The sequence below is a fragment of the Pongo pygmaeus genome, chromosome 8 (genome assembly GCF_028885625.2).
Source record: "Pongo pygmaeus isolate AG05252 chromosome 8, NHGRI_mPonPyg2-v2.0_pri, whole genome shotgun sequence".
Lineage (NCBI taxonomy): Eukaryota > Metazoa > Chordata > Mammalia > Primates > Hominidae > Pongo > Pongo pygmaeus.
In genome coordinates this window covers 29,851,192-29,867,223 of record NC_072381.2, presented here as the reverse complement: position 1 = coordinate 29,867,223, position 16,032 = coordinate 29,851,192, and the positions used below count along the sequence as shown (strand labels likewise).

At 44.8% G+C, this 16,032-nt stretch overlaps 1 protein-coding gene across 1 annotated transcript in view; it reads right to left on the bottom strand.

Moving 5' to 3' along the window:
- The window catches only part of LOC129006610 (putative uncharacterized protein C10orf126), a 35,989-nt gene extending 20,878 nt beyond the window's left edge, over positions 1-15,111 (bottom strand). The window contains exons 1-3 of the mRNA XM_054436471.1: positions 15,056-15,111; positions 14,256-14,400; positions 13,175-13,325 (exon numbers count right to left, since the gene is read on the bottom strand). Coding sequence (XP_054292446.1) covers positions 13,175-13,325; positions 14,256-14,278 — 174 coding nt within the window. The 5' untranslated portion in view covers positions 14,279-14,400; positions 15,056-15,111. The remainder of the gene's footprint in view (positions 1-13,174; positions 13,326-14,255; positions 14,401-15,055) is intronic.
- Positions 15,112-16,032: the final 921 nt, after the last annotated feature.

The window sequence follows — 16,032 nt, the reverse complement described above, 5'->3', positions numbered from 1 at the left end:
TTTCATGACGACGCCATCTTGTTTTTAGCTTCTGCCAGCTGGGTGGTGCTCCGGCACTGGAAACTCTAAAGCTTGCCACAGGAGCATGGGAAATTTCTGAACTTCCGAAGAGCACTATAGGAGGATCATCTCAGCACGGAGAGAAAACAAAAGGAAGAGATATGAGTCTTGGTGAGATCTGCGTGAACTTCATCGTGATTGCAAAAGGGTTGACTAGGGTAGAAAAAAAGCTGAGTTGGAGAGAGGTTAGAGTTTGCAAGCAGCTTCCCTGCAACACTGCCTGCATTAGGAAGGCTCCATTCAGAAACATCTAAATACCCATTATGGAAAAATAGACTTGCATTGCAGAATAAGGGGAAAAGGTCACTGCTTGGTGGTCTTAGCTTTTTATACTTTCCAATTCTTCTGCACCCTCAAAATGATAGCCACACTCAGGGCATGTGGAGTAAATGAATGCTCTTTACCCAGGCTGCCCCCCACAAAGGACGAGGGCATTTGCCCAGAGAGAGGCCTCTGCTGGGGCTGCTGCTCCGGGTGTAGGGGCTAATTAGGACACGCAAGGTCCCCAACGCTTCTGTGGTGTGGGTTGGCCCGTGGATGGATTTTCCATTCGATCTTTATTTTTTTTCCCCTTCACATTTTCCACACGGCACTAAAATTACTCTTCAGAAAAGCATTTATCTTCCTATTGCTGCTTCACAGCCTGTCGCCATTAGAGGATTTTCAGGAAGGACTAGCTGGTACCTGGAAAAATATCCATTGACTTTTACGAGTGGAACATCACCAAAAACTCCTATTTCCTTTCCTCCCCGTTCCCTCCCAACCCATCCTTTCCCTGCTACCCACTCAACTCATAAACTCAGTAAAAAGATTTCAACATTTCTCATCCTTTTTCTCACTTCTTTCTTCAATTTTTTTTGTTGTTGTTTTCGGAAAATTTATTTTGAGAAGAAGCTTCATTTCTAGTACCTGTAGCTGACTTCCAGAAACACATGAGAAAATGCACAATGAGATATCCCAGCTTGTCTCATTTTATTAATATCAAAGTGTGATGTGTGTTTGCATTGCTCAACAGGGATTTTTGTTTGTTTTCATTTGTTTTTATTTTATTGTGTGTGTGTGTGTGTTTGTGTGTGTTTGTAAGAACTATTTCTTCCAGGTTTTTTTTTTAACTTTTTTATCATAAAAAAGCAAACTATTTTTATAATTCATGCTGAAAGATTTGGAAATATCAAAATAGGGAAGAAAAAAACTTCTACCAAGCTAAAAGCCAGGAATGCTAATATTAATAATTTAGCATATTTTTCCATTCTGTTTCCTGAAGTTATTGTTTTTATGCGATGGTTTAGATTTACGGGAGGTTCTTCAGCTCAATTCAAGTGTTCCTTCCCTGAGAAGCCTTTCCTTGGCTTCCCCTCGTGTTCACCCCATCACAATGAATTGTAAATATTCTCTGTGTACACATTTGTGTCACTTACTTGACTAACAGCTCCTGTTTGATGGAAGCTTTCTTTAGTTCATCTTAGTTACTCTAGGATCTAACACGTGGCAATAAGTTCAACAATCAAAACAAATATTGATTTGCACAGTGTCTGCACTGGGGCAGTTACCACAGACTAAGTATTAATCAGTGAAACAGATATGAGGAGGGCCAGCCACGGGTTGTGGAAAGAGGAGGGGCAGAGACATGGTGAGAGAAGGAGGGCTTACATAGAAAGGCAGGGGCCAAACCAAGTAGGGCCATATGAGCTGGGCAATGGGGAGCCATTGAAAGATTTATACAGGCATCACACTTTCCCTGGATGCTGCGTAGGAAGAAATTGAAGCCTTCCACAAGTGGAATCAGGTAAATCACATAAGAAGCTTATGGTGAGCTGGGCACAGTGACTGACACCTGTAATCTCAGCATTTTGGGTGGCCGAGGCAGGAAGATCACCTAAGCACAGTAGTTTGAGACCAGCCTGGGCAACATAGCAAGACTTTGTCTCTACAAAAAAAAAAAAATTAAAGATTAACTGAGCATAGTAGTTAACTGGCCTGTAGTCCTAGCTGCCTGGGAGGCTGAGGTGGGAGGATAGCTTGAGCCAGGAGGTGGAGGCTATGGTGAGCTATGATTGTGTCACTGCACTCCAGCCTGGACAACAGAGCAAACCCATGCCCCCCCAAGCCCCCAACTCCCCCCCCGTCAAAAAAAAAGAAGAAGAAGGAGAAGAAAAAACTGGTGGTGGCTTGGACTATAGTGAGAGAAGAGGTAATAGGTGGACGGATTCAAGATGTGTTTTAGAGGTAGAATAGTCCGGAATTTCTGACAAACCGGCTATGAAGGTAAGTATGGGGAAAAGACACGTAGGCCATCCAGGTTTCTGAATGGAGCCACAGGTGGATGAAGGTGTGATTTATTGAGACAGGGAAGACAGGAGAGAAATAGATTGAAGTGGCAGGAATCAAGAGTTCATTCTGGGACATATTAACTTTGGGATGCTTGTGAAATTGCTGCATGGGAGTGGAGAGTGGGCAGTTGGATACACAAGTCTGAAGTTCAGAGGAACAGTGGTCTAAGCTGAGGCTATAAATTCAGGAATCACCAGCAAATAAATGCTATTTAAAGCCATGGGTCAAGTTGGGACCACCCACAGAGAGTATGGCAAGAGCAGTGGAGGGCTCAGGAACACAGTCATACAGCTGTGTTAGGAGGGGAGGAGGAGCCAGTGAGGGAACTGGGAAAGACAAAGAAACCTCGGCGAGGTGGTGACTGCCCTTGAGCAAGGAGCAAGATGAAGGCAGAAAGCTGAGGCCGGGCACAGTGGCTCATGCCTGTAATCCCAGCACTTTGGGAGGCCAAGATGGGCAGATGACTTGAGGTCAGTAGTTCAAGACCAGCCTGGCCAAAATGGCGACACCCTAACTTTACTAAAAATACAAAAATTAGCAGGTATGGTGGTACATTCCTGTAATCCCAGCTACTTGGCAGGCTGAGGCAGGAGTATCACTTGAACCCGGAAGGTGGAGCCAAGATCGCGCCACTGCGCTCCAGCCTGGGCAACAGAGTGAAACATTGTCTCAAAAAAAAAAAAAAGAAAAGAGAAGAAAAAGAAAGAAAGAGAGAGAGAGGAAAAAAAAAGAAAGCTGAGCCCTGAGTATGGCAAGGAGGAGGTCACTGCTCACCTGGAGCAGGAGTCACAATCAAGCAGCAGAAGGGGGAGGCCGACTGGCATGGAGAAGAGGTGAGGTGGTGAGATGGTATGCCCAGCTGACTCTTCCATGAATTTTAGGCATAAAAAGCAGACAAATGGAATGATAGCTGGACATCCTCTAAAGGATCAAGGAAAAGCATTCGGAATGTTTGCATGCTGATGGGAATAATCCAGGAGAAAGGGGAAGCTTGATGAGATTAGAGATAGAGGAGATAATAAAAGGAGGAAGTCCCTGAGATGGTGCAGGGATTGTGTGCAAGGCATGAGCATAGGAATTGACCTTGGACAGGGGAGGGATGCATGACAATTGTACCTGGAGGGAAGAAAGGGGAAACAGTGGAGGGAGATGATTGTAGATTTAGCAGGAGATGGGCCGAGCGCAGTGGCTCACGCCTGTAATCCCACCACTTTGGGAGGCTGAGGCAGGTGGATCACTTGAGATCAGGAGTTCGAGACCAGCCTGGCCAAAACAGAGAACCCCTGTCCCTACTAAAAACAGAAAAATTAGATGGGTGTGGTGGCAGGCGTCTGTAGTCCCAGCTACTCGGGTGCTGAGGCACGAGAATTGAGAATCTCTTGAACCTGACTGGTGGAGGCTACAGTGAGCTGAGATCGTGCCACTGTACTCCAGCCTAGGTGACGGAGCAAGACTCCATCTCAAAGAGAAAAAAAAAAAAAAACACAAAAAAGACACATGGTTGATGTCTAGTGGGGGTATGTGATAATTCTTTTCCATATTCTCTTCCACCTTCTTGTCCAAGCTTCAAGTCAGCAGTTTTGATGAGAAGATTTAGTGGTAGTCTGAGAGAGTTCTTCCTCAGAGAAGTGTGATGTGAGGCCACCAAGTGAGATCAAGGAGGGAAGGTGGGTGAGCATGCCCACTGAGCACACAGGAGCGACCCAGTCCAGCCTTGGGGAGGCTGGAAGTCTGAGTTCCATAGAGAAGGAGGAGGAACGGGGAAATACTGGGAGATGCTAAGCAGGGAAGTGACAGGATTGGACTAGAGGCAGAGAAGATGCAGGGTGGGCGTGGACAGTAGGTTGCTGGGGGAAAGAGATTGGAACAAAAGAGACCAAGTGAGAGGCTGAGAGTTTAATGGACATGGGAGGTGAGGCAGGCCTGGAATAAAGGTGTGGTGGTGATGGAGAGAAGTGGGCAGATTTCAGAAATACTTAGGAAAAGGGGCTAAGAAGATGAACTTGAATCAAAAACACATTTATTTGTAATTTTCTTAAACAAACGTGACTTCATTTCGAACTGCCAGATGGCTATGTTATCAAATATATTAACCTGAGGGTCCTTTGGTAAGTCTGATGGTACTCCCAGGCATTGGTTTGTAAATGCCCTGGTTGAGACGTTTCTCTGTTTCCCCCAGCTTCTCAGCACAGTCTAGGCACACAACCTTGGGTAAGTGATTTTTTTTTTCCAGCCAAGTGAAGCTACCCAGGGGTAGGACTGCAGATTGCTCTGGCCTTCCTCTGCAGCAGGGAGCTGGCCAGTAGCACTCACAGTGCCTGGTGACCGTGCAACTGGGTCACACGTCATAGTAAAACCTCAGTGATACCTTGCACTAGCGTGTAAGGCTATGTGTCACAACATGCTGTCATCTGTATCATTTGATCCTTTCTGACACTGAGAGGTGAGCAGAACAGAATCAATCATCTCAGTGTTACAGATCACAACACTGGTATCCCAGAGAGCCTAAGTGAATCCCCTAAGGTCCCAAAGCCAAGAAAAAAGGAAAGGGTCAAAACATCTTACCCCATACATTACAAGGAGCAAGTTTCTTCCTTTTATTTTTATTATTTTTATGTTTTTGAGAGAAGGTCTTGCTCTGCTGCCCTGCTTAGAGTGCAGTGGCATAAACACAGCTCACTGCAGCCTCAACCTCCTGGGCTCAAACCGTCCTCCTGCCTCAGCCTCCCATGTAGCTGGGACTACATGCATGCGCTGTCATATCTGGCTAATTGTTTTACTTTTTGTAAAGACAGGAGTCTCATTTTGTTGCGCAGACTGGTCTCGAATTCCTGGACTCAAGTGATCCTCCCGCCTCAGCCTCCCAAAGTGCTGGGATTACAGGCATGAACCACTGCACCAGGCCATTCTTCATTCTAAAGCCATACCCTTTAATGTCTTCCTTTACGGTGACAAGAGGTGACTGTGTGGACTCTCAGAACATGTGTTCCTAATTAAGAACTCTTGAACTCTACCACTGGAAAGGCCTCAAAACATCAGTGCAGTGGCTTCTGGTTGCACCCACATCATCAGAAAGCATTTATTCAGTATCTTCTTAGGCCCTTTCGCTATCGTCCAACACAAAGAATTAATTTTCAAGGGATAAATTGATTATTTTCCCCAACTTGACCAACCTAGTGGGCAAGTCAGGGAATGATTCTATAATTTGCATCTATGGCCTACAATTCCAGCATCATTTAAGCAAATAGGTCACCCAAGAAGAAATCACAAGCCCTGCCTCCCGCCTTCCCTCTAAGGTTTGGCTCATGGGCTCACTCAACTCCAGGCCTCAAAAGATCTTTTCTTTCACCTTGATTCTCTTCTGCTTGCATTAGAAAGTAATCGTTTTGGGCCTCTCTTTCTCCTCCTATTTTCTTGTTTCTTCTTCCCACTTCTCAATCTAGAGTTGGTGAGGAAAATTGAGAAGGATTCAGAATTGAGAAGACAACGATTCAAAGAGGTGAGTGGGCCAGGTGCAGTGGCTCACACCTGTCATCTCAGCACTTTGGGAAGCTGAGGTGGAAGGATCATTTGAGGTCAAGAGTTGGAGACCAGCCTGGCCAATGTAGTGAAACCTTATCTCTAGCAAAAATTTAAAAATTAGCCTGGCATGGTGGTGCATGTCTGTGGTTCAAGCTAGTCAGGAGGCTGAGGTGGGAGGATCACCTGAGCCTAGGAGTTCAAGGCTGCAGTGAGCTATGATTGCACCACTGCACTCCAGCTCAGGTGATAGAGCAAGACCCCATCTCAAAAATAGAGGTGAAGAAGCAAAGGAGGGCCATGAGCTGGAGGAGGGTCTAGAATAAGGGGCCAGAGTAAGACAAGGAGCACAGAGAGGGGGCAAGCATAAAACACACTCAGCATTTACAGCCCATGAGAAAAGAATGCCATACAGGGGTTTTTAAAATTAAAATTATCCTAAAATATCTTAGAGAAAATTGTTTTTTTTTTTTTAAAGTTATTTTTTTAAGGGGAAGGGCTTACCAAGACCAAAATCACCACCATAGCAGTTCAAGGATAGAGAATTTATTCTAGAGAATCACAGGGGTGCAATGCCAGGTAGAAGGATAAGGAGGAAGGAGAAGGGGAACCCCAGCCCAGGACTGCATGTCAGAGAGCACAGGGCAAGCCAGCCTGGAGGGCCAGGGCAGGAGGGAGGCCAGGGCCAATGACCAGGACCATAGCAGAGCAACCCAGAATGGGGTGAGGCAGAGACAAGACCAGGAACTGGTGAAGCGTGAGGGAGTGGAGCGGGGGCCCTGAAAACCACTTCAGTCTTACAGGTACAGGATCCCGGCACCAACCTTCACTGACTTTACCCCATTGCCTAAACTGGGTTAAATGCTGCCCTGTTACATATGCATGCAGCAATGAGTGCTTTGTATAATTTCTACCAAAAAATTTATTTTAAGCCATAAACCATGGAAAAAGACACTACACACACACATACACGCCCACACACCCACACACCAGTGCTTACCAAACATTGAGAAAAAATAAAAGTAATGTCCTTAATATTCCATTTAACTTTCTAGCCCTTCCATTTATTCTCAGTTTATGTTCTGTCTGCATATTTGGAGTTTAAATGTCCCTTTTCTTTCTGAAGTAGTAGTGATAGTTTTCCCACCTGCTCATCTCTCATTGAACTTCTCATCGTTCAAGTCACTTTAGATGCATCTCTGTTCACTTTATTTAAGTACACTTCCCCCACACCTATCCCATTGTTTTGTTATTGCACCCTGTGGGTTTGCTTTAACAGACTCAAGGAAACTTTCCGATGGCCATGGTTGCTCACACCTGCGATTCCAATATTTTGGGAGGCAGAAGCAGGAGGACTGCTTGAGACCATGAATTTGAGACCAGCCTGGGCAACATAGCGAGATCCCTCTTTACAAAACTTTTTTTTAATTAGCTGGGTGTGGCAGTACATGCCTGTAGTCCCAACTACTGGGGAGGTTGAGGTAGGAAGATCACTTGAGCCCAGGAGTTTGAGGCTGCAGTGAGCTTTGATCACCCCACTGCACTCCAGCCTGGGTGCAGAGCAAGACCCCATCTCAAAAAGGGAGTGAGAGAGAAACTGTTCAGCTTCACAGAACACAAGACTGTTACTCAAAGTGACATAAAGCATCAGGAATGTGTACTAGATCATAGAGCACACTGTCCCCTTTCAGGGCACCTCCAAAATTGAGTCATTCAAAGGCACAGTGGCCTCAAGGACACACTCCCCTTCCATTTTTTGTCTCTGCTATCCACAACATGTTGGTCTGTCTCACCTGGATCCCTTCATTGTTCAAAATGGCTGCCTCCAAGGTCCCAGGGTCACCTGCTGACACAATGACCTCCAGTACAAGAGAGACTGTGTCTTCCTCCTCTGTGAGTCTTTTCAAGAACCATTCCTCGAAGCCCCCCTGTATCATTCAGGGTTTGAGCAGGGAAGAGCTTGCACTCTCAGAGAATTTAATAGAAGTGAATTTAATGGAGGGGCTGTTTAAAGACTGCAAGCAAGCAAAGTTAAGAGAACCAAGGAGAAAAGGTGAAGTGCCAAGGATTATAGCAGGGAGTCCTCCCTGCTTCTGGTCCTGAAGGAGAAAGGAGAAAGGAAGTTTCCACCCTTCATAAAGAGAGCTGTAGCTGAGGAAGGGAGCTTGCTCGACACGGGAGCTGTGCCTTAGAGGAATGTGGCTACTGTCTGGATCACAGCCAGAAGGAAGGGAGTCTGAGGTCGAATTATGAATACTCTGCCCTCCTAGCAGTGCCTCCATTAGCCAAATCCAGTGGAATGCCAGAGGACAAGGAAGACTTCACAGTGCAATCCTTAGAGGTCAACCTCCTGGGGCACAGAGAAAAGCAGAAAAAGACAGATGAGTTCTGGATGGAGTGGGACAAATGGAAACAGACCAGCATAAACCCCTAACAGACCTTCCCATGTACATAGTAGTCCAGAAAAGGATCTCATGCCTCCCCTTAAGCCAATCGCTGTCAAGGATATTGACTTAGAGGCTTCGACTTGTCAAGATTTAACTTTAACTCATATGGGAAAGGGATAAACTCCCACATGAAATTGAAGTTTTGCCAAAAAGGAAGGAGAGAGGAATATCTGCCACAGTAAATATTTCTGGAAAAAAAAAAATCTGTTCGACAACCTCTTTTTAAAAACTATTTTTACCTGAGAAAATAAAAATATTAAAAACTTTAAGCAAGGCTTCAAAAATATCTTTTGGAAATTTACTACTCAATGAAATCTAAAAAGCTTTGGAATAGCTTCTACACACTTATAAAAACAAAAGACTATTTAGTCTCATTAGGATTTAGGGGTAGATGGTGAGGAGGCAGATCGCCAGTTAAAACAGTTCTCTGGGGGACACTCTCCAGTGCTCTGTCTACTAGAGTTTTAAGTGGCTCACAGAGGTGATCCTGGGGAAGACCAACACATTTCCTCTCCTGTTCTGAAGCAGATCACAACGCACATATCACATTTAATCCTTACCCAATGCAACAATTATTACAAGAGACAAAAAGGCAAAGGTAACCGTTTATTACTTAGACTAAAAGTCACTCCCATTGTGACCTCTTTATTGAAAGAAGAACAAGCTAGGAAATGAAATGTGTGAATTGCAGACACACATCCCTGAACTGTCTCATGATGAGTAGTTGATCATTTTGTTTAATCACAGTTGGCAAAACATTTAAAACGTTTGTCTCCTGTTCCTGAAATGCAGATGTTAGAACTGTGAGGAATATACTGTGATCTCAATTTCCTTTATCTCTGTTAAACTTCCAGTTGCCTTCCAGACAATTCTGGCGTGAAGAACTAAAGTATTAAATGAAACAAAGGCTAAGAATTAAAATCAATAAATAAACAAATGTCAACAGTACTGAGACCTAGAAACAAAAAGGCAACAAAGATGTCAGATGTCTGGCTCAATGGATGATAAGCAAACAGGTATACATAAATAGCTTGATGTCAGTTACACTTTGAGAGATTTCCTCCTGTGTGTTCTCAGAGGTATGTTCTAACTCAAGGGGAAACCAGCTAATACCAGGAAAAGTATTAGAACGTCTTTGGCTCAGCATTTTTCTTACTTATAGCATAGTTATTTGTTAACTCAAGTAAAATCCTTAGCTCTGACAGCGAACAACTATGTAAAAATCACAGGCAGGGCGCGGTGGCTCACACCTGTAATCCCAGCACTTTGGGAGGCCGAGGTAGATGGATCACGAGGTCAAGAGATCAAGACCATCCGGGCTAACATAGTGAAACCCCGTCTTTACTAAAAATACAAAAAATTAGCCGGGCGTGGTGTCATGCACCTGTAGTCCCAGCTACTCAGGAGGCTGACGCAGGAGAATCGTTTGAACCCGGGAGGCGGTAGTTACAGTGAACCAAGAGCGCACCACTGCACTCCAGCCTGGAGGACAGAGCGAGACTCCGTCCCAAAAAATAATAATAATAATAAAACAATTACAAAGTATCCAAATTAGTCCCTCAATCCTCAAATTTCTGATGATGATTTTGAATATTCTCCTTTATTCTTTTTTTTTTTTTTTTAAGACGAGGTTTCACTGTCACCCAGGCTGGGGTGCAGCAATGCAATCAGGGCTCACTGAAGCCTCCACCTCCTGGGCTCAGGTGATCCTCCCACTTCAGCCTCCTGAGTAGCTGGGACCACAGGCATGCACCACCATGCCAGGCTAATTTTTAGTATTTTTTGTAGAGAGAGGGTTTCACTGTGTTGCCCAGGCTGGTCTCAAACTCCTGGGCTCAAAGGATCCTCCCACCTCAGCCTCCCAAAATGCCAAGATTACAGGCATGCTCGGCCTCTCCTTCATTCTCACACATTTGTGATTGTAATGAAGGCGGAGTAGTTTGACCACAGTTCTATAAGAGAGAAGAAATTGGCAAATATGCCCGTTTGTATCTCTCAAGCACAGGCATTCTGCCAGTCACCATTTATCTTTACACTTGTACAAACAAGCTCATGGCTAAGGAAACGTTAAGATAATGATGAAGAAGAAGAAATCATTTGGAGGCAGTTAGAATAGACCTTTAGAAGGAAATGGTTCTTAAGAAGGAATCTCAAGATTGAAGGAGATATTGATAAAATGAGAATGGCTGGAAAACGGTCTAGTAATAGCATCCGAAGAAGAAAAATGGGCCGGGTGTATTGAAGGTGTTGGCTTGGCTGGAATTTAAGTTCTGAGAAGACTGGTTATTAAAGGGAGGAGATTTGTGGATAAAGATGCAACAAATCTCAAAGTCCATGGGCTTTGAGCTTTAAAAGAGAAAAAAAGAAAAGACTGGATGATGGAAAACCAAATAAAGAATCTTAGGTAAAAGATTATGTTCTTTGTATAAAAGCTATTTTAAGGAACTGGTTTTATTTACTAAGTGCCTGGATGAAGAAACGGAAAGACCTTCCCACTCCCACCCTTGTCTCAGCCATTGTGACAAGCCATGTGAAGTCTTCCTAAGTCCGAGGAATTGAGCTGTTGTCAAGGATCTCAAATATTTTTTTAAAGTGGCAGCCAAGATGTTGTTGTTGTCTAAAGCTAGTAAACATATATGATTGCGGTGCCACAAATAGCACTAGGAAATAAGAAAGGCAAGAAAGTGTTGAAATAGGAGGCAAAGAGTGTATCCACCACTGTCCTTAATTTTGGGTGACTATCAAACATTCAAGAGGAAGTGGCTCAGCCATAGAAGGTGCTTAATCTAAATGTGAGACCAGTTTGATTTTGTTGCCCAGAATTTAGCTGCTTCCGAAATACAGAAAGCAAATTCCATAACAAGCAAGAAACGTCTGTGTGCAATTCACAGAACCCCAGCCTAAATCTGGTCGAAGGAAGTAGGGTAGATGCTTACATTTAAAACAAAAATTTTGCATCTGTAATTAACTTAGATTTATCTTCAATGTAGTTTTCCTACTTAACTTCCAGAATATTTCAACTGTAACAGCCCCTGCATTAAAATACTGTAATGAGAAAATCTGGTACTACTTTGTGAATCAACTTTTTAAATGGGCATAAACATTTCCATGTGTGAGCGAGCCTCTGCAAAGCCATTGACCGCACCCGACTGCCTTATCTGTGGCTAAACAGACTACAACCCAGCAGACCAGAGCATTATGTCAGTTGCATCCTAAGGAAAGCAGACAATGAGGTTGATTTAGAAGTGCAAGAGATATGGGGTGGGGAATAATGTTTGTAAAAAGTGTAAGAGGAAATATCAAGATTGCCCAAGCATGGAAAGCCTTCAGATCACGATGCAGATTTGACACTTACAAAAGGAAAAAGGGTAGAAAACAAGATAGACAAGAGAGAGCCTCAGATTTTGGTGGGTCAGACACGGATTTGACCAACATGATGGGAAGCTCTGGAGCAAAGGGGATTCCTGTGTTGGACAGACACGGCCTTGGTACCGCCATGGTGCCGGTATTGGCTGGGAGCTGCCCAGAAAAAGTGTGGTCTTGGTTGAAAAGCTGAAGCAGATCCTTCAGGTGCTGCAGCTGGAAGCTGTCGGCTGCCTACACTCCTTGCAGCTGCCAGGTAAGTCCTTTCTCTAGTGAAGATCTCAATCATTGCACACCTCAATGCCTACTTCCATCCATCCCTGCAAGGCATCCAGTAATCTTCAAAACAGCTGGGAGTTTTTCCCCAGAGTAGAGTCACTTGAATAAATGTCCTTTGGGGAAGGACAAAAGGAATTATACCGTCACAGACTTGGTGTGGTGTTGCTGGGTCCTTCATCCTGGGAACATGGCCACCCTTTCTATTGGGGTATTCCAGGCCTGAAAACTGCCTCAGGTTCCAGGTACTAGACAAGGGATTGCAAATGTTTGATAGAGCAAACACCTCAGCCTCCTGGGCATCCTTGTTGGATTTTTTTTTTTTTTTTTTTTTAATACAAAGTCTCACTCTGTCGCCCAGGCTGGAGTGAAGTGGCACGACTTCAGCTCACTGCAACCTCTACCTTCCAGGTTCAAGTGATTCTCCTGCCTCAGCCTCCCAAGTAGCTGGGACCACAGGTGCACACCATCACATCCAGCTAATTTTTGTATTTTTAGTAGAGACAGGGTTTCTCCGTGTTGGCCAGGCTAGTCTTGAATTCCTGACCTCAAGTGATCCACCCACCTTGGCCTCCCAAAGTGCTGGGATTACAGGTGGGAGCCACCGTGCCTGGCCTGTGTTGGCTATCTTTTGATTAGATGTATTAAGAAGTATCTCACAAGATTCCCATCTGTTTCACCCCATCATCACTACTCTGTGTGGATTCAACTCCACAACAGCCTTTCACACCACCAGTTGTGGTCTGCAGAGGAAAGCCTTCAGCTAATTTCCCAATGGCTTGGTGAATGCTGTGTTCTCCAGACCTCCCTGGGCATCATAATCCTCTGATGGGTCTTCTGATCACCATAATATACCAGCATGTTCACTTCCCTGAGCCTTTAAAAATCTGTCTCAGCTCCACTCAGCATGGACCTATCTCTAGGCTTGTTGAACCACCCAAGCAGCAAGTCTGCACCATCCTCTAGGGTCTTTGCCAAGCATTAAGTCCCATATCCTGAGAAAATGCCCTCATGTCCCTTTACTCTCCTTTATCCAGCCTCCTTGATCAAGCACCTTCAAAATCCAGTTCTTTCCTTGTAGAACATGGGGGTGAATTTTTCACAGTTTGGAGGAGGTACAGCTTTCTGGCTCATCAATGTTGCCATAATATTCTTGGCTTGGTGATGTTGTGACTTACCTCTAATGATTGGTCTGGCAACCAGGCAAGAAGTTGAGGATCCTGAGAAGCCCTCCTTGGCCCGTGGGGACAGAACTCTGTGGTGTTGGCCCATATGGGGAGTTTCAGATCATAACAGGGAAGGGTGAGCCACCTCTGCAGGCTCTGAGGGCTTAGAAGAGTTAGAGAGCTCAAAATATTTGGAGGCATCCACCCAAATGTCCCCATCCCGTGCACAAGAGCTCCATGTTTTCCCAACCAGTGCTCTGATCTTTGCGTAATGATGATCATCTTTGAAGCTAGGCAAGCCATAGTTTGGTCTTCTGCTTTTTCTACACTGAATGGAGTGAAAATGGGCCCCTTTCCTGGAGGCCCTCAGGCCTTCACACTTGGCTTTCAACTGCTCCCTAACAGCCTACAGCTTTTCATTATCCTACTGTACAGCCTCAATGCAATTGAGCAACAGGCAGCCAATTCCATTGTCCTTGGATACCTTGCTTCTTTCTGACCTCTCAAATGCCTGAATCCTCTCTCCATCCAGGGCTTTCCCGTCCACACGAACATTCTTCTAAGTCACTGACATTGAACGTTTTAGGCAGGGCTCAGTGGCCCGTGCCTGTAATCCCAACACCTTGGGAGGACAAGGCAAGGGGATCACTAAAGGCCAGGAGTTCAAGACCAGCCTGAGCCTTGCTCTGTTGCCCAGGCTGGAGTGCAGTGGCATGATCATAGCTCACTGCAGCCTCAAGCTCCTGGGCTCAAGCAATCCTCCCGCCTCAACCTCCTGAGTAGCTGGGACTCCAGGCATTCCCATTCAGGCAACATTCAGATAGATTTTTAAACTGCCTGAGCCAAGTTAATTTCCTCATAGATTGGATGTGCATGTGAGAGCAAAAGAAGAGTCAAGGATGACCCAAGGGTTTGCCTTGAGCACATTCCTCAGTGCTTCCAGGGTACATGGCCTCTGAATGGTGCCCATGGGCTTATAAATCCATCTCCTCCCATAATATAACACATTTATTTTCTCCCTGGACCTTATGAAAGTTGTCAGAATCAAAATAGAATCACTAGTGTTTTTTAAGAAAAACAACAAACAAAAAACCTGAACTGGATGCAGTGGTTCATGGCTGTAGTCGCAACTCAGGAAGCTGAGGCAGGAGGACTACTTGAGCTCAGGAGGTTGAGGCTGCAGTGAGCTATGATCACATGACTGCACTCCAGCCTGGGCGACAGAAGGAGGCCCATCTCTAAAAAACAGACATAAAAAGACTTCACTCTCATCACTCTTGAGATTAAGGATTTACCTAAGTAGTAAAATATGTCAGATCACATTCTGGGCCCAGGAACTCTGAATCTGGGATGTGAAAAGATTTCTGGAGAGGCGTTCTTTTTCTCATATCATTAACCACAGGAAGATATTATTTGGTATACAAGAGGACATTGCTTAAAGAGATGAGAAACAGAAACTATCTCCCCCTTATATTTCTCCAAATACCTTGTAAAGTTGCCAGTTAAAGAAAAAAGAACGATGTTCACTCAAAGGGGAGATGCAAAAATAAAAAGGTAAAACATTTTCCCTTATCCTAAGGAGATAATGTGTGCATTTAAAAAAAGTTCTAATATTGTTTTTGCAAGTCAATATATAAGCATTATTGAAAAGTCCAATCTTGCCTGTGTTTTACAGCTCTCAGCTCCTTTCAGGAAGCAACTAAATCAGAAAACAGTGTTCTCTCTTCCTTGGAGCTGGCACAGGTTTTGATAACATCGATTGAATGCCAAGCATAAGTACAGATTGGAAGTTAGAAGTATTGCTATTGACCCTTTTCTAATATGTCCTTCAGCTCAGTAATTAATCGATTTGTGACAAAATGAATAAGAAGCTGAGGTCTTCTAAGAGCTTACCATGTGGCAGACACGAGCTCAGGGCTGTATGTTCGCATTCATGCTCTTCATCCCTGTCTCTCAAGCCACTTGTCACACCCACACTCTCCGGGCCAGAAGACTTGCACAACCCGCACTGGAAAACTTCTCCCACCTGTTCCTGACTCCTGAAACCCCTCCACGGTGCCATCAGCCTGATCCACTAATAGCAAAACGCCTCACATCCCAAATCTAACTTCCAAATAGTTCCTCCTTGTTCTGACAAAAACTGACTCTTCCCTGAGGACGATGCTCACCTCTTCTCTCATGTGCTGGCTGTTTTTCTTTTTCTTTTTTTGAGCTGGAGTCTCCCTCTGTCGCCAGGCTGGAGAGCAGTGGTGCATTCTCAGCTCACTGCAACCTCCACCTCCCAGATTCAAGTGGTTCTCCTACCTCAGCCTCCCGAGTAGCTGGGATTACAGGCACATGCCACCACACCCAGCTAATTTTTGTATTTTTAGCAGAGACGGGGTTTCACCATGTTGACCAGGATGGTCTCAATCTCTTGACTTCGTGATCTGCGCATCTCAGCCCCTCAAAGTGCTGGAATTACAGGCGTGAGCCACCGCGCCCAGCTGCTGGCTGTTTTTCATTCCAGGCCTTCCTGCCACCTCTTGCAGACCTGGAAGTGATGGAGGGACCCTGCTGGTCCTCTTTTCCCCTTCCAGAGCCTTCTCCTTCCCTTCTACTGCAAATCTCATACCATCATCATCTATCACTCCTGAAACTGTCCCTATAAACTTTATAAAATTAATCAGAAGAGAAGGGAGGGAGAGAAACAAAAATAAGCCAAGCTTGCACATACTCAGTGTTAGTCATGGGGTCAGCTGTTCTCTGATCCTTCCTCATAGCATTTTGCTACCTATTGCTCCAGAATCACACAGACCCTGTCACAAGATTAGAGTCCCCCTTCACTGCTCTACAGATAACATCTGAACATTGTGAAATGTTGTTTTCCA